We start from the raw sequence: 19,431 nt of genomic DNA, 5'->3' as shown, positions 1-19,431 counted from the left end.
AAAAGCTTAGTATTGTTCCTGTAAATTGAGTTGCACCGTGCTCACAGGAGAATGCAGAATGACTTCCTCCCATGAGTGATAACGTAAAGCCCTGGTTTAGGCAGGATATGTTCTTCCGTCCTGGAGGAACAATGAATGGGGATTAATATGCTGCGTGACAGAGAAATGGAGGATTGAGGTTGCTGCCTCTCGTAGCAACAGAGGTTCAGCGCAGGGAATTTATTCCTGCTTGTGACACACAGGTATGTGCGTGTGCTTTTTGTCTCATCTGGACTCACACTTCAAGCACAGACACTCAACAAGTTACTTCATTCCCCCTCAGCTGATTATGGATATAAATACATGCAAATTCAACTTGGCCTTGGTTTGTGTCTGTGGGAGTAAGGATGGACCCGACCACATAGTTCACACTTTTGACACACTTTTTTCCCCAGTTGCAGCTTTTCAGCCGTCAACCACACATACACACAACAACAAACTCATCAGCTCCCAGCACCTGATGAGTATGGGAGGCCTCCCTCCCACCCCCACGTGGGGGTCGCCTCCCTTTCTTTGTTGTGTCATAGGGTCTACCTTACAATATAAAGCACCTTGAGGCAACTGTTGTTGTGATTTGGCATTGTATAAATAAAGTTGAAATGAATTGTAAACTCTAAATATCCACCAGGTCTCTGGTGACCTGGGTTAGGCTTCGTGGTAAAGTTTGAGTTTAGCTGATTCTCTCTCTTGGAAAGACAAAAAACCTGAAGAAATCTAAAAGAGAAGTAGAGCAACCAAAAGGTGCAAGCCCGAATTAAACAAAGTGGAGACAAAAGGAACTTAATTGGAACTTACAAGATTTAATTGAAATGTAACATCCTTTAGCCTTTTTAGCTGTTTCCCATGTGTCTAAAACAAAATGTGACCGTAACTTGGATTTTAACACCAGCTATTTAAAACTCATACCAAAAACCTGTTAGACTTGTAAAGATCCTTTCATTCCTAAGCTACAATTCTTGCTTACATTGGAATGCAGTCTGGGTAGCGATGTCATTGCCTCTCCAGGCAGTGAAGATGGCATCACTGTTAACACTGTTATCACATAAATTATGCTCTGTATGCTTCACGTCTAAAGTGCGTAGTGCATTCACATTTCTAAAAGTGTGCTTAAAGCCCCACAAGTTAAATTGGCTTTCTAGTCTGACTGATATCCAGATAGCAGAGACATTTAAACCTAATCTGGGCGATGTTTGCCACTTAGTTACAGCATTGAAAAGTATCCTGTTGGATCTGTGGCTGAACTGTTGCCATCAGTCAGTTTTGGTCCATAGAAAACTGAGCCACATTGCTACTGTTGATGGAGCAGCCTGACATTTATTTGACTTTGAACTGGGAGGCTCTTGTATTGCAAGGGTGTGTTCTTTCACATACTTTTCTCCTCTGTAAATACTCACGGCTGCTTTTGACATGTTTAAACAAACAATTTGTTTATTAGTGTTAACTAAAAGATGAGCAAATATTAGACTTAAATGTATGTGCTTAGTACTGCTCTATTTCCAAAATGTGCCATTAGTACGTGGACATGTTTCTTGTCAACAGGTTGATATTTGTTATACTGAGTAATAGTGATGGCACATTTTGTGAGATATTCCAAGGGGATGGGTTATGTCATAAAAATAATTCAGGTAATATTCTCTTTCTCATGTTTTCCTCTTGTGGACACAGGGGATCCAATTAAGCATAACAATACAAAATGTTAAATGCAATTTTAACATGATGTAGAGCGATTTTGCCAGGTGTGCCACTTAAAAGTCAGGAGCAAAGCATGTTTTCAGTCAAATGAATGAACAAATATGTCTGCCTTCTTTTTCACTTTATGTTTTTAGTTCAGTTCAGATATTTTTCAGTATCTCAGGGTGGCACCCAGAGAACCTTGTGGAGAGTCCAAACTGAAGGATAACCAAATGATTTATCTATTGAGGAGTACGAATGTAGAATGTAAATTTTGCAACAATGTGTCTCTTTGTGTACAAGAAGTGAGTCGACTGGCTTTGCAAATGTTTTCTTAGTCTCCTTTATTTTCTCTTCCAGGAGTCTCCGTCAGCATCTCCACCTTCAGCCTGGTGGCCATTGCTATTGAAAGATACAGTGCCATCTGTAACCCACTGAAATCCCGTGCATGGCAGACCCGATCTCACGCCTATCGCGTCATCGCTGCTACCTGGGTGGTGTCATTGTTAATCATGGTGCCCTATCCGGTGTTTAGTACTCTCAAGTCTTTCCCAAGGCATAATGGTACTGTGGGCCGCATGTGCCGCTTGGACTGGCCCAATCCACAATCTGAGCAGGCCTGGTAAGTGCTTATTAACATGTTATGTTAAACTATTTGCTGCCAGAGAAAGACATATAAAAGATAGGTGAAAAAAAAATCATGGTCTGTAATCAGTTTATCAGACATATCTTTATGTAAAGAAAAAAATATCTGGATGTGGTGTGGGCTGGATGACTAGTTTGGAAATGATGACTGCCAGCTATTTTAAAGCAATAATATCTACCATTCTCAATACATAAACTCTTGCCAGCGTCTGTGAAAAGCAAGACTTCACATGCATTACAATTATTTGGTGTGATGTCTTCACAACCTTGACAAGGATAAATGAGTAAAATGTGAATGCAATGGAAATGGAATACAGTTTCCACGGCTTTGCTTCCAAAAGTGTGGAAATTCTTGGATTCTGACTTACATTAAGTGGAATTATGTAATTTGTGACCAAGAAGAAGTAACTAAAAGTTTATTTTACTGAAAACGCTGCGTTCAGATAAACAGAATCAACTTTTTGGGATTTCCTTACATCAAGATATAAACTTAAATAAACAAGTTTTCGACTATAAATTGATGACATTTCAATACAATTTTTCTGTCAACTACAAATCCACCTCCTGTCAGTATAATCTGGTCAACTATAGATCAAAGTCTTTTCAGTAGCTAATTATAACAGGACAACTTTGAATCAATATTTTTCCTATGGCATTACTATTACACTGTCAGGCTTCATCAATATTTTAACTTTGATTTGATATTTAGCATTGAGATTTCAATCTTGACCATAATGATGATTTGGATGAAAAAACAACATTCATTTAACATGATTTTGCTATTTGGGCAGAACCGTATTAGATTTTCTGATATGCTAGTTGTGCTTAGCAGACATTGCACTGGACCTCACTCTCATTTATTACTTCAGAACGACTTCCATAAAATGTAACGACTCTTGTATTCCCTGCTTGCATTTTGTTTGTAAGCTAGCATCTAAACTACTTTGTAGTATGTGTTTATATTTTCATATAAATAGCTTTTAATATCGGTGTGTTACTTACATCTAAAGTTATAACTACTGTGGAATTCATAACAATAGAATGACATTACAAAAAAAAAAAAAGAAACAGAGAAAATCATGGCCATGCTTTCAAGCTAGCTTGTTAACTGTCTATTAGCAAGGCAGCTAACAGACATTAAACATGTCATCACCCACTGGTTTGTGAAATTCTGTTCTGAAGCTTTGAGACTGGAGTTTTGTATTTCTGTACTGGCTTCGCTTTTCAGACCAGGAAGCAAAATTCATCTTTCATATAGTGTGAATAGAACAAGCTGCTTTGTTAGCTTGTTTGCTATTATAACAATTCTTTTTAACACTCGAGACACATTTCTATTATAAACTCCTGTTTTCTATCTTCAAACAATTCTTCTCCTATGAGCAAAGCCACAGTTGTGCATAGTAAATTTCGATGGTGCCAATAAAGTACAGTGTTACATTTTTTGAACTTTTTCACAATTGAATTGCTTTTTGAAAAGTCCCCCAAGCTTGCTAACTGGATTGTTTTTTTTATAGCTTGTTTGCAAATCTGACAGTACTTTAGCATTATTGATTAAAGATGAAAACAAAAACAAAAAAAAACATCAGGTCTAACTGTCTTTAAACATTTCTTCTTTCAAGCTGCAAGTGTTAATTTTAAACATGAAGTCAAACTGGACACAATAACTTTGTACAAATCTACTTTAACCCTGTGAACAGATTCACAGAATGTGAGGGTGCTTAAAATGAAAATAATTTGTTGATCAGTTTCACAGTTATAAATGCTGCTGTGTCCAAGCGTTTGGTGGATTTTCTCTTTGGCCAGAAAGAAATGTGAGAGGGATGAAAAATTAACAATGGAGAGAAGGCTCTTAAATTCTTGTCATTTTAGAAATGAGCCCCCGGGCTGAAGTTGCTAAGGTGGCTATGGAGTTGGTGTTTGAAAAATGAATGAAATCAGTAGGTGAAAGTTTTATAAGACAAAATTAGTGAGCAGGCAGTTCCTGTTGAGAGTCAATATGAGAGGGATCACTTTTGTAGCTTAGCAAGGGTTATACCAATAAATGGAGGCACTAGGAAAAAAAGGAAAAGACTACATTATTACACAAATATTCTGCAGATAATGTGTCTACCCTCAGTGTGATCATTTCACTGTCTTTTTAAATTAATGCAATAATTTCTTCATTCCCTACTCTTTGCTGAGAAAGAGGGAAGAGCAAATCTTATGAGAAGGTCAAGAGAGAACCGATTATTGCCGTTACAGTCTGGATTGCTCCACGTTAGGAAATTCATCTATTCATCTATAGCTCTCTAAAGGCCAGTAAAATCAGCTTTCTTGTTCAAAAGCTCCCCCAAATAGATGGATACCACCTCAGATAAGACACGTTAAATCCTCTTGGGATATACTACTCAGGGATTTTTATAGATCTGTCTGTGAAAACTTTGGGTTCTGTAGGATGGTGCAATTAAAGCGAAGAAGAAGATGAACATGGCCAAAACTTGTACATCTCTTTTTCTCTTTTTTTGACAGCCTTTTGTGGTGGAACACTGACGAATTCTCTTTTCTCTGACTGTCTATCAAGCTCTTAAGCTTCACTGAGAAAGATGAGGCAGTGGGAGAGCAGTTAATTAGTCTGCTCAGTGAGGAGGTGGAGGAGGAAGGAGAAGACAATCAAGACTCAGATGTCAAAAGTTTCCATGTCACAGAGTACAAGCACATTTCAAGTTTTAATTCATTGACAGGGGTTAAAGCTTGCTAAGAGATGACACAATCTACCTTTCGCTAGATGAAATGGACACCTAATCACAGAAGCAGCCATTTTTAGGCTGAGATCAGAAATCATTAGCGAATGGCAGCAAAGCAAAAAGAGCCATAAAGTGGTTAAAAGTCAAAGTCAAGCAAAGTATATATTTGCACTTACACATCATGTTCACTGACAAAGTTGCAAAAAGTACTGTGAAACGATGACAAATCTTATTCATTATTCACTCCACGTTTTGATCTGAGCAGATAACATTTTGCATTAAAAAGGAAACTGTATGGGTCTAACATTATGAATGGAGTGTCTTTGACTCTATTGATTTTTCATTATCAACGTCGGACCTTCATTTAGGCCTAAAATACATCTAAATCGTATCTAAATTACAGCTGATCAACTATTCAAATCAGAGCTCTGATTTTCAGTAGATAAACGAGTGCAAGATTTGGGTCTAAAACAGAAGCCTATGTTAGTGTTGCACATCTGCATTCCTTTTAATAGCTATCTGTAGGTGACTTAGGTGACTGGTAAATGGACTGGTTCTCACATTACATTACTTTTCTACTCTACTAGAGCACTCAAAGCATGTTTTTCATAAAGGCACTCTTTTCTATGCCTAAGTGCTTTCTATCTAACATTCAATGCAACTGCAAAAAAACTGTTGTTGTTCTGTTGTTGGCCTTTCAATTTAGCTCTTGCCACAGCCAGAATAAAAGTCACGAAAGAACAGATTTTCTCTATCGTGAAACTGTGTTAATATTAATGACAGCTCTTCACTATAGCCAGTGTAATATGTTGATCTTTATTATCATTTTGCACTTCTTCCTCATGAAGGTGTGCGCTGTCACTCCCTTTCCTGTTCAAGCACTTCTTCAACCAGTTAGCATTCTACCAACGCAAAGCATTATCAATGGCAGGTTAAGCTCTGCACACAGGCATCACTCTGGGAAAAACTACATAGGCTAATGTGGTACCATAAATTCTGCTGGAGGCTTCGCCACGGGACTTCACTTCCTACTCAGTGAAACTATGGTGGATTTCTTTTTATGTACAATCTCTGCGTCTATCTCAGACTTAATAAAGCAAAGCATAGCTGGATTTTACAATTTTATTTAAAGTTGACTCTTGCAATTTAATTTGTTAATTCTGCTTTTTATTGTTTTAGTAGTTTTCAGATCCATAACCATACAGCTAAAATCCACAACCTTAGAGACAATTTGAAGATGTATTAAGTTCTCGACCTTATCGTCCCACTAAAATCTGAGATATAAATAAAGCTGAACAAATATCCTTTGTAGCCATTTGAAGAGTTTTGAAGAGCCCCCTTTTGATCTGTGTTAACATAAACTACTGCTGGAAAGCTTGGGATCATTCTCAGATGTCCTCATTTTTGAAAGAAAAGCATATTTTTTTCTCTAATTTAAAATTGAATTGACCAAAAATGTTGTGAATGGAAAATAATGATTATGACACAGTGGAACAGTTGTTCGCACTGTTGCCTCACAGCAAGGGTTTGAATCTGCCAGCTGGCCGGGCCTTTCTGTGTGGAAAGGCCCGGCCTATGCTCTCCCTACGCTTGCATGGGTTTTCTCCGCGTGCTTCCTCCCACAATCCAAAGACATCCATGTAACTGCTACATCAGCTGTAATGGTTTCTTTGTGTATGTGTTGGCCCTGTGATGTACTAGCAACCTGACTGGGACAGACCCTGGGTCTTGCCCAGAGACAGCTGGGACACGCTCCAACCACCCCCAACAACCCTGGATTGAGTGAGTGGCTAAGAAAACAGACAGATGTAACCAATCATTATAAAATCATTAATGGTTTAATCTGTGTAGGCCTAGAAACACCCATCACTCCTTTTTTTCAGTGACACATTGGGTTCCCTAATGCTATTTGATCACGTGAAAGACCAAATTAATCATGATTGCACAACTGAAAACTGTTGTGCTAATTAAAAAGCAATAAATTTGGCTTGTTAAGTATTCTGGAGCATCAGCCTCTGTGGGTTCGATTATAGTATATAAATGGGCAAAAATAAAGAGCCGTGAGATATGCTAAGTATTTTTGAAGAATATTCCCAAAGGGAAAACTGCCAAAAACAACCCTCAAGATGGTAATGATACCAGACATTTTTAGTGACTCCAACTTTTAAAACACTGCAAACTGTAAAGCACTCTTTGACTCTTGTCTGTGGAGTGCTATATGACTAAATATTGTGTGCTTACTTGAAAGGATTCATGCACTCAAAATAGTAATCATCATCAGCCTCATCATCGGTGCTGTGCCTGTAGATAATCTGTCTGCAGCAGGTGTCTTTTGCCTAACACAGCATATTTCACTGTAACTGATGGTGAAGAAAATCCATACGCCATGTTGTGAGTAAAAATCTGGGACTTCAGGACTTCAGCATTCTGGGGTAAGGTCAGTCTAAAGCGTCAGCTCTGATCACGTTGACCTACATGGGTGAGAATGCGTTTGAGGGAAAATAATTGCTTTTAAACTATATTTTGTATCATTCACAAATATTCAATTAGCTTGACAATCTTTGATCATTTATGACTGCGTGCTGCATTGTAAATGCAACATTTAAACATTTCAAAAGGGCTCTTTGTTTCATTGTAAATCTGTTTTAGGATTTACTGTCAGGGTCTAGGATTGGCCCAAATAACAATTTATCTGTTTTGTTTTTTAAAAAATTGCCTCTAATTGCCTTCCCTGGAATCCAACTGAACGAGTCATTAATGCAAGCTGTTATTATGACCTCCATCCATCAAACCATCCAACCAATTCCTCAACTGCTTGAAACCTTTCCCAGCTGTCATTAGGCAAGAGATGGGGCACACAGGTCAACAGAGTGACCTGCAGTTACATTTTAGGAAACTGGTTTCTATTAATATTGAATTGCCTCGGTTATTGTCATTATAACATCAGAGTTTTTGGTTTCAAAACACCAAAATGGTGACAGAAAAACGCCACGCTGAGCAAATGAAAAGCAAGCGAGTTGAACCCTGAAACATGTAGGTTAGAATCTTCCTTTATAGAGTCGGTTGTTTAGTTTAGTTGGAGAACTTTTGACTTGACTGCATGCTGTTGTTACACGTGTTAGTTTCTGATAACCTTCAAGTTTTTGGCGCCGTGAACACCTGTAAACGGTAAATGGCCTGCATTTGTATAGCACTTTACTTAGTCCCTAAGGACCCCAAAGCGCTTTACACTACATTCAGTCATCCACCTATTCACATACACATTCACACACTGGTGATGGCAAGCTACATTGTAGCCACAGCTGCTGTGGGGCGCACTGACAGAGGCGTAGGTGTAGTCTGACTTAATCCAATCAGTGTTTTATTTTCTGAACACTGCTATGCTTTGCTCATTTACTTTCTGGTCTGAATAATAAAGCCTTTTACATTAAAAAAAGAGCCTCCTGCTTTGTGGCGACCCTCCAGCAGGTGCACTATTAGCTGAGTTAGTGCTTTCCAGCTCCGACTGAACAGGACTGGAAATTAAAAGTGCAAAAGAAATGTATGACATATGCACCATCATTTTCTTTGATGATTAATGCGAGCCAAACACATCTTTCCTGCTTGATAATCATGTTGCTTTCAGGTGATGTGGGAAAAGAGGTAGCTATGAATATTCAACATGTTTTTTTCCCTCTGCTTCAGCTCTACCCATCTGGGTTTTCCCTTTGAGGCAAAACAAGCGCAGATCCACTTCTGCTGTTTTTAAATGCTGTTTCCACACTCCCGCGTGGTCACTTCCACACGGCTTTTGTCTAACAGATTTTCCACAGTATTAAACTGCAAGCTGATAGACGCCTTTATTTATTTATTTATTTTTAATGAGAAGTGCTGAGTTCAGAGAGTTGCCCAAGCAGACATTAGAATATCAGACAATGAATGAAACATGGCCTCTTCCTGTGTGCTGTTGCTTTTATGTGCTGACTGATGTGCACCGCAGACACCGGCAGTTAAGAAGAGCATACTCTCATTACTACCAATCAAACGGGAGATCTGGCTGCATCTACGCAGCGTCGGTCCAGTTTTATTACCTTGCTTGTGCGTGCTCTTGTTTTGCTGTACTTGTACACGCCACCTTCTCCTCTCTCTCTAATACACACATCCGTTCATTCGATTCACTAATACAGTCTCTGGTTTTCCAGTCCCAGGTGGGAAAACTCAGCAGCTTTCAAACAAAGCTCCAGAGCGTCGAAGGACTTCCACAGAATATGTGTGGAGGTGTTTCCGCAGTCAGATACTGTGACAGAGCTGACAGAGGCTCTAAGCCCTTTGAATCTTTTTGCACTACTCAGAAATTCCTCTGTCAACATTTTGCTCTGCTTTTTCCTTTTTTTTTGCTCTACACTCAGTTCATAACATTTTCTTTGATGTGCCACCAATCTAAGCACTGCAGAAAGCTGGGATTGGTATTCTTTGTCTGTGATTAGAAAACATTCGTATACCCAGTCTAAATCAGTTGAAAACATCCCCAATAATTAGATAATCTTTTAACTGTATTTGTAAATGTTACGTGCACATTTACGTACAAACCGGTTTAATAGTTTACAGCCTTTTTATCAGCAGCATAAGAGCCACACAGAAAGTTCTAATAATTAACTCTCACACATTGGTTTAAAGTGGAACACAATTAAAATCATTGGCGTTATTCAGTGGTTTGAGTGGAGATTCTTGCTATTAATCTCAAATGACCAAGTTATCTAACTGCAGCAAACAGCTGATGTGTACTAAATGCTCATTTACAACTACACGCTTCTACCTGGACAGCATTAGTAGCTTATTTATCTAATTGTCATTCGACTCATCAACGGTCTGATTCAAGCTGTTTAAGGTCACTTTACCCTTCACTTAAGACAGCTTTCCAGCTAGTTTGTGTTTAGCAGTTCTGGGGTACTGAGTATTAGACACGATTGAGACATAAGTGTGTTTGGGACTTTTTAATCCCATTGCAATTATAAAAAAGTGTTAAACTGGGCTGAAATGATCCAGAATGGCATTCTGCCCCTTCGATTAGTGAGCAATAGAAACTTGTAGACAGGTTAATAATGCGAATGACTGTCAAATGAACCCATTCTTACTTGTGCTGCAGACTCTTGTTGCTTCCCGCGGCGGTATGGAAACACTTGCACAGTAATAAGAAAATATTGTTAGCCCACGGGCTGCTTACATCTTCAGTGAATTCATTTGGCCTTCTCTTCCCAGTGATGCGTTTATGGTGCAGATGTAAGAAAAAACGTTTCAGTCATGCTATGATACTCAGCATCCAGATAAGAGCTACTGAAGAGAAGCAAGCATAAATGCATTTTTTTTAGGTGCCAAGTCCTTTCCACTGGAACTTTTCAAACAGTTTGACAAACATGACCAAACACACAAACTGTGTCGGTGCAGTTTGTTGCACAGCGTGCCTGCTAGCGAATGTTGAGTTTCCCACTCTTAGTGTTGCGCACAGGAAAGGAAGATGAGAGGTTATTTTCAAAAGTTAGGACTGCTCACCAAATCCATTTTTCTAATTCGTTTTAAAGTTTTTAAGTCAGATATTGAATCTATGCATGCTGTGCTGCTGAATTATGTTTTTGTGAAATGTTTTGCAGAACAAATTGAAGTAGGCCTAAACTCATTTTGTGCTGTGCTTTGTGTTGTGCTTTGTGCATACTGTACTAGGCAGTTTGGTGCTGATTAGATTTACTCACCAAATTCTACCTTTTATCCTTATAGTATCTACAGGTTGGATCTCATCTTTACCTCTCAGAACAGGCTCATCCATTGTCTGCCGCTTATCCAGGGCTAACACACAGACAACCATTCGCACTCACATTCACACCTATGGGCAATTTGGAGTTTCCAATAAACTTATCCCCACTAACTGCATGTCTTTGGACTGTGGGAGGAAGCCCCGGCCTGAGAGTGGAATTGAACTCTTGTTGCTGTGAGGCAAACCACTGTGGCACTGTGCTCAATTTAACCCCGAATTATGTATATGTTGTTGTTTAAATATAGCAGTTGAAACAGTGTGAAAAAGTAGTTGCAGCCTTTTGTCACATTTAAATGTTTCAGATCATCAAAGAAATTTTAATTCTAGACAAACATAGCCTGAGTAAATACAAAATTCAGTTTTTAAATTATGATTTCATTTATTAAGGAAAAAAAAACTATCCAAACCAAACTGATCCTAGGTGGTAAAGTAATTAACTTCCTGTTTAAGTCATAAATTAACTGCTATTAACCACTATTTTTTTGAAACCTGAATTCAGTTTCACTAGCCTCACCCAGGTCCGATTTCTATTTAAACAGGACCTGTCTGACAAAGTGAAATAGGCTAAAAATGTCAAAAAGCAACACATCATGTCATAATCTAAAGAAACAACTGAAAAGCATGCCACTGATATCTATCAGTGAGGAAAGGGAAAGACATCTCTAAGGGTTTGTTGAGCCATTTCTAAGCCCTGTGAACCACAGTCAGAGCTTTAATCCAAAAAGTGAAAACAATTCGAACAGTGTTGACCTTCCCAGGAGTCGTCGCCCTACCAAAATTACTCCAACTCCACACTGATGACTTATCCAGGAGGTCACAAAAGAACTCAGAACAACATCCAAAGAACTACATGCCTCACTTGCCTTAGTTAGGGTCATGATTCAATAATAAGGAAGAATCTGAGCAAAAATGGCGTCCATGGGAGGGTTCTAAGGAGAAAAACACTGCTGACTGAAAAGAACTCAATCACATCTTTGAGGGGAAAAAAACATCTGGGATACTCTTTGGACTGGTGAGACAAAAATTGAGCAGAACCAAAAATGGGCTTTTGGGACGTTTGCATCATTTGGCATAAAACTCACATCAACAGTCAGACATGGTGGTGGCAGTGTGCTAGTGGGCCGGGGCTGCTTTCTTACTTCAGGACTTGATACAAATTAGTTATAATCGATGGAACCATGATTTGTGCTCTCTATCAGACAATGATATAAATGATTCTCCTGAAGGAGAATACCGAGCCATCAGTTCATGCCCTGAAGCTCAAGTGCACTTGTGCACCCACTTATGCAGTGGGTCAGTGATCTGAAATACACCAGCAATGGTGTGAATGGTTTGAAAAACAAAATGAAGGTTTTGGAGTGGCCTTGTCAAAGTCGGAGTCAAATCAGATTGAGATGCTTTGGAAATGATTTATATTTTAGTGTGGCTAATGTGCAAAAAACGAAGAAATAAAGAAGCAAGCAAATATCTTTTCACAGTGCTGGAGCTACAAAAAAAGACCTTAAAAGATTTAACTCAAATGTACTATATTTTATACCTGGCAGTATAGTGGTTGGCAATGTTTTAGACACCACCCATGGCCATAAGAATGGATGGATAGTTTTATAACTTGTAATATTTTATATTTTTGCCTTTTACCTGTAGAAAATGTTGAGAAACTGAGAAATTTGTCTTTTGAACAAGTTTTTGCTGGGTGAGCTGTGATCATCGTCTTTTTGTAAGCAAAGCAAACATTTTTCTAAGTAAAGCAAAACTAAACATATAAAATACATTTTTATGCAGGTGACATAGTCCTGTATGGACAGAACTCTTCAGCGCCAACTTATCAAACTAAGGATTGTATTTTTCCAGTGTTTTTCAGACATGTCTTAAGATCCTCAAACTTGTACTGATTGATGACAAAACAAAAACAGTACTTTCTACACTATGATCTTCTAATCTACATATGTTGGGATATTGACACTGAAAAAAGCATGGTGCAAAGCCCTGTCGTGTCATGCATCTTAAAAAGGTGCTTAAGGAAAGAATTTGTAGTAATTATTATGCCAGTTGGTCTTCATGTACAGTAAGTAAGTTAAAACTTCATACTGTTGTTCTGGTCTTCCATTTAGGCTGTGGCAAAAAACAAACAAACAAAACAGTACTGGTGATATATACAAACGCTGCAGCATCAAGAGTTTCACCAGAGGTAAACAGCTAAAAAAAAAACAGAGTGTAAAGGCGGGTTACACTGCAGGGTGCTGAGGGGGCTCATGGTCTGCAGAGAGGAGCTGCAGAACTGACCTGAGATGCTGCAGTACATTTTGCTAAGAAGCAAAGGGGGTAAAGATAACTGTTGGGAGGAGCATCTGTAGGGCCTTTAGCCCATCTCCTGGATGTGCATGGCAATACAGAGGCAAAGAGAAAAACTGTTACGCTCACAAGCAAATTTTTCAGCTTGATTTCTTCAGCTTTGAGGACTGATTTAGTTGCAAATCTGTGACTTTTACACCCCTCTTATTCCATTCTGACTGTTTTCAGGTACGTGCTGCTGCTGCTCATTCTGTTCTTTATCCCGGGAGTGGTGATGAGTATAGCCTATGGTCTGATCTCCAGAGAGCTCTACCGGGGCATTCAGTTTGAGCTGGGCCAGAGCAAGGAGGCAACTGGTGAGATCCATTATACATTTAATCCAATTGTGAAAGGATTGTTGTTTGCATTGATTTAACTTGTAGTGAAGATGAAAAATCACTTTCTCCAGACCCAAATGGGGCTGTCGTAAATTACAGGTGGAAGGCAGGAAACAATCAGAAGGGCCAGTAAATGTTCCCCGACTATAAATGGCTAGTAAATATAAGACATATGCTATTGTGAAAATAAACATGTGCCTATTTAACTTTTATTGTTATGCACTTAGATAGCACACTGTCATTTCCAGGCAACAGCAGCAAATAAATATTTCTACACACATACAAAGGGACATTTGTGTAATCTGCCTCAAGCAGAGAATGACATATTTTGTTGCTACCTGGAGGTTCTGCACCTGTTCCATCCAAAAATATACCCCACTGTCCTTGGACCCACTCGGGTTGTTGTCTTGCGGCTGATATTTTCCATTTAAACAGAAACAGAAAAAAATATATCTGTTATGGCTGAAATACGGTCACTTTAGGTAAATTATAACTGCTGCTATAACTGTGTGTATCAGCAGCACCAGTTTCCATGGAGTCCAGTCTTGAGTGTGATTCATCAAGGTGGGGAACATGTGAAACAGAATTCAGTAGTGATGGTAATTTATTACTGAAATAAAATTAGAAAATAGATCGTAGCAAAATAAACTTCCATCCTTGCATGGAATTCCACATGGAGTTGAATCGTATAGAGTTGGGTTAGGGTTATTTTAAGCTACAGGATAATTATGTAATTTTCAGACACTAGCAGACGGTGCGTTGCAAATCAGGTTTTACATTTTGGTTGGCATCACAGTCATTTTGTTTAAATGTGTTTCATTCAGGTGTTCTAAAAAGGTGAAAGTGAATGAACCTTTCAAAGCCATTGCCACATTGTTTCCACTGTAGAAGTGTGAACAAACAGAAATGAAGGTTGAAGTGCTCCAAGCAATTTGTTACATTGTTACACTACTGAGAAATCTAATGTCATTAATGCTTAACTTTGGAAACGTTACACCCAACACTGCATGTGAAGTAAACCCAAACACACCTGCTAATCCATGATTAAGATCAGAGGAAAGCCTGGTGTCTGCCTGACGTCTCTTCCTGTTAAAAGGGAGTTCTTCATCCCCGCCGTTGACTAGTTCTTGTTCACATGGGTTATACATAGAGTGTTTGAGGGTAAGATTTAACAAAATAAGTATTTAAGATTAAGTTTAGAAATGTTATTTCATCCATCCATCCATTTTCTTCCACTTATTCAATTCAGGGTTGCAGGGAGGGGTGGAGCCTATCCTAGCCACAATTTTATTCATTTTACAAATTATTAGATTATTTCATTAAAGATCATGAGGTAGAATATATTTTAGAATCTACTAATAAACAAATAGTGAAATTAGTTCTCCAAACTGTGGACATACTGACGCTATGTGTCAAAATGTCGGTATGTTACGCTTTCAAAAACATGAGAACCATTTGGAATGAATCCACACATGTACATTTATTTTACCTTCTTATCATGAATCACTTTGGAAAACACTATCTGATACGGTTAAGGTTAGGATTAACCTAAGTTTGGGTTAGGCCTGGACCGTGTGTTACGTTGGTATGTGACACGTTGGGAATGAGAATGCTCTGGTTTTCCATTCGTTTGTAATCCATTTTGTCAGGGCTCAATAACTAACCCGTGACTCATACAGCCTCATACTCATACAGCCTGCATTAATAATTCATCTTCTATCTAACTACAGTCTGCTAGCCGCTATGTTTATGATAACAGGTAACTAATGTGGCTACCGGGTAATTGCTAATAGCTAAACAGCTAACCGCGTGCTGGCCAGGATAGCATTTATGATAACTGTTTAATACTTAAATGTTGTTGAAACGGGAGATTTATTGACCCCTGAAATTCCTCCTAAAGGGTTTGTTCAGTGTTATGAAATTTATCCACTTCAGTTGTTAGTGAGGGAAGGTGGGGTGTTTCTAACTGTCTGCAGCTGTGTCAGCTGGAGGAAGCCAAGATGTATTGTAATCATGTGTCACCTGTTTCTGTTAATGACACGTGATTTCAGGTGAATCAAACTTACGCTTTCCCCCTGTACTTCTACAGGCCAGAAAAATGGTGTAGACAGACCTTTGACAGGGCCGAATGACGATGATGATGGCTGCTACATCCAGGTATCCAAAAAGCCCTCCTCTTCTGTGGAGCTTCCCACCCTCTCTGCCTCATCTAGCACCGTGCAGGTCAAGACTGAGCGCGCCCGCAGCAACACCTCCGAGGCTAAGCTGCAGGCTAAGAGGCGCGTCATCCGCATGCTGATGGTGATCGTAGCACTCTTCTTCATCTGCTGGATGCCCTTGTTCACAGTTAATACCTGGAAAGCCTTTGACATGAAGTCTGTCACCAAAGCCCTCTCGGGAGCACCCATCTCTTTCATCCACCTCCTGTCCTACACGTCGGCCTGTGTCAACCCCATCATTTACTGCTTCATGAACACACGTTTTCGCAAGGCTCTGCTGTCCACTTTTGCCTGCTGCGGTCGCAACCGTCTGTGCCGCAAATGCTGTTGGTGCAGCGGGAGGGAAGGTGGGGAAGACGGCATCAACGCCACCTCCATGGGCGCATCGATGGCGACCTCAATGTCCAAGTTCAGCTACACCACTGTAAGCACCACCGGCACCTGCTAAGCCTCGAGGAGGGCCGGGTGGTCGAATCAGTGGCTGTGGTTACAGTGTATGTGCCATCTGTTTTATTTTTTCCCTGTTTTTTTTTATTTTTAATCTTCTGTTTGTCACTCTTCATCTTATTGTGGTGTGAGTCATGTGCTGAGTAATATCCATGCCCTTGCTTAGAGGTCTTTTTCAAAGGTCTTCTTTAAATTCTTCGTGCATGGTTGCAGAATGTGAAGTGGAGAAAATACTGTTTCTTTTTTGGTGACATCCTCCAGTTTAACTGGCAGCATCTGCTTTGTTGCATCCTGAAAAGAACATCAAGTGCCTGTGCTCTTTGTGTGGCTTTGTTTGTTCGCTAGCTGGGACGGACATTTTAGTGGGAAAACTATGTTGAAAATATAAATTCTGTGTACATATTATTCTGTCTTTAAGTTTTGATGGAGACTGCTAAATAATGAAGACCCGCTAACCTACAGCGAATGGAAGGATTTCGGTTCCATTTTTGTTCATCTTCAGTCATTCAGGGCATCTCTTTCTGGTGCCAGTATTATTATTACTATTATTTTATTTTTATATTCATTAATCATTGATCTTATCATTAATATTAATTCTAATTTATCACTAGCCTATTTGTTTATAATTTTTTCCCACTTGATATTATGGCTTTTGAATGAGTACCACCATATTTGGCCACAAGTAAAAGTTTTAATGGAAATGAAGTATAATATTGTTTTTTGGATGACATAATTGATCATTAACCTCCTAAGACCCAAACTTTTTCATGGCATGCATTTATATTTTCTCTTTGCTATTTGGGCTCATTGGGACCTGATGAATGTAAACACAAAGAATTACATGATTTTTTCTTTGCCTGATTTTTGTTTCTGAGAAAAATGAGATCCACATACGAGGACGTTCGCTTTAAATTCCGATAGAACAGTGGCAGTCTAACGTCCTCGTAAGTGGATATCAGGCCCTTGTAGAGCAAAATTTTATATTTTGGTCTAGACAACAAAAAATGTGATGTCCACACATGTGGACGCCAGGTCCTAGGAGGTTAATTAATTATTGTGCTGTTTTGGGTAAACTGGGTAAATGTTTCCCCCCACTACACTTTCTTATACTACAGAAAGGAGAAAGGAACACAAGTTTTTAATCTTTCTATGTAATTAAAAACCTCAAAGTGTACAATAAATGGCCCAAAAATCCATATCTCTTCATATACTTACAAATGTGAGAGCTTTAATGAAAGAGGCTGTTCGTCCGCTTATTCTGCTTGTTTGAGGGCTGGTGGTAAGTGCATATCAGAAAATGTGAATCTGCTTGAAATCTCTGCAGCACAAAGTGCAACAGTTTAGTTGGGAATATCTAGCTAGTTTCTTCTTAAACTCACCAAATCAAAAGCAACTACTGTAGCGACTCAGCAGCAGTTTTAGAGGCTTTGCGGCACCTTAGAGGTCAACCATTCTCATGTTTAACTAAACTAAAGCGTTACATGTGTAATATATAACCAGCTGTTGAGAAGGTGAAACAGAGAGAAAGCACAAATATTTGGTGAAAACCTTGCTAATAGCTAGCAAGAATGCTATAATGTAAAGCTGATCCTTCAGGGAAACAAAGGTATGAGATGGTCGGAGATAGTTGTTCAATGCAGAAGTTTACCTACCTGCTAAGAATGAAAGGGGACCTGTTATTCTTTGCCTTACTTTATGTCATATGTGTAATGTATTAATGGTTGTTGTTCATGTATAGCAAAGGATCAAATACTTAGGCAAACATACATAAAATTAATCGCTGAAAGCAGAATGCTCAAGCTGTAAACTGAAGAGAAAATGAATAATTTATATTAAAAAAATTGGCAGCTGACCCCCAAAAGGAACAAGAAGGATGTTTACAAGGCACTGGATGCCCCTTTGCAGGCTTCTGAAAGCTGGCCAATCAGAGGAAAGTGGGAAAGGAGGGAGCATAAAAAACATGAGATAAAATGCCCCACAATCTAGCTTGGACAATGCAAAGCTATATCTGTGCATGAGGATAACAAAAAAAGATTGGTAATTAGAGTAATAGGTCCCCTTAACAGAAACATGTTCAATGGGAAGCAGGAGAGGAGGGACTGGGAATGGGAAATGTTAATAGCTTAGAAAGTTTGCAAAGTGTGTTTATGTGTTGAAATTGCTCTAGAAACCTCTTCGTTCAGTGTTGTATTGTACATGCGGTCATGCTGTCATGTCCAGAACTGAAAATGAAATAAAAACTAAATGAAAAAATAAATCAAAGAGTGGAGTATTTTTCTCCTTTAAAATGTTTTTTTTCCAGTAAATCTTAATTACCCCCCCCCCCCCCAAAAAAACCAAAAAACAAACAAACAAACAAACTTTGTTATCATTCAGTTAATAATGTTACAATATAAGAAATTGACTGTACCAATATCATTGTAATTCCATCATTAGCAGTCAAAGGGCTATTTGGAGGCAGCATGAGAGAAGAAAAGGCAGGAGTGTAGCTGTGAGAGTGGGGACTTTAAATGTAGTCACTATGCCGGGTAAAACAAGAGAGCTGGCTAATATGATGGAGAGAAGAAAGGTAGAGGTATATTGTGTGTGCAGTTGACCAGGTGGAAGGCAAGCCAAGCCAGGAGCACTGGAATTGGATTCAAATTGTTCTACAATGGTAGGAAGCAGAAAAAGCAAAATGCAGTAGGAGTAACCTTAAAGAAAGATTGTTAATTGTGTTGTTGAGGTGAAGGTTACACAGGGTAATGAGTTTGTAGCTGGTAACCCAAGGTTTGATGCTGATTGTTGAAGGGAGATAATAAAGGCTGGATGCCAGAAGAAAAGGAGGAATTCTGGTGTAAGTTGGTTGAAGTGGTAGAGATTGTCCCCAGGAAGATAGAAGAAGGTGTTTGGTGGAATAGGAATATAGGACAGGAATATGATAATAAATAAAAAAGTGGGATGGTCAAGGAGATGAAGAAAGTCTACAGGAATACTGGGAGGCATAGACCAAAGATGGAAGTAGCAAAGGAAGAGGCTCATATTGAGTTGTGTGTGAAGCTGGACACTAAAGAAGGAGAAAACAGCTTGTTGGCCAGGGAGAGAGACCAAAGTGGAAAGAATGTGCAGCAGGTTAGAATGATTAGGGACAGAGACAAAAATCTACTAACGAGTTAATGTGCTGAGACGATGAAAGGAGTAGTTTGAGCAGCCGATGAATGAAGACAATGAGAGAGAGGAGCATGAATGGA

The 19,431-nt window shown here is 39.0% G+C and overlaps 1 protein-coding gene across 1 annotated transcript in view; it reads left to right on the top strand.

The window, feature by feature from the left end:
• The window catches only part of cckbra (cholecystokinin B receptor a), a 54,528-nt gene extending 36,129 nt beyond the window's left edge, over positions 1-18,399 (top strand). Inside the window, exons 3-5 of the mRNA XM_087836544.1 lie at positions 2,071-2,332; positions 13,387-13,514; positions 15,625-18,399. Coding sequence (XP_087692670.1) covers positions 2,071-2,332; positions 13,387-13,514; positions 15,625-16,202 — 968 coding nt within the window. The 3' untranslated portion in view covers positions 16,203-18,399. The remainder of the gene's footprint in view (positions 1-2,070; positions 2,333-13,386; positions 13,515-15,624) is intronic.
• Positions 18,400-19,431: the final 1,032 nt, after the last annotated feature.

This window comes from Neolamprologus brichardi, chromosome 23, assembly GCF_056152115.1.
Source record: "Neolamprologus brichardi isolate AB-2024 chromosome 23, ASM5615211v1, whole genome shotgun sequence".
Lineage (NCBI taxonomy): Eukaryota > Metazoa > Chordata > Actinopteri > Cichliformes > Cichlidae > Neolamprologus > Neolamprologus brichardi.
This window is presented reverse-complemented; position numbering and strand designations above follow the sequence as displayed.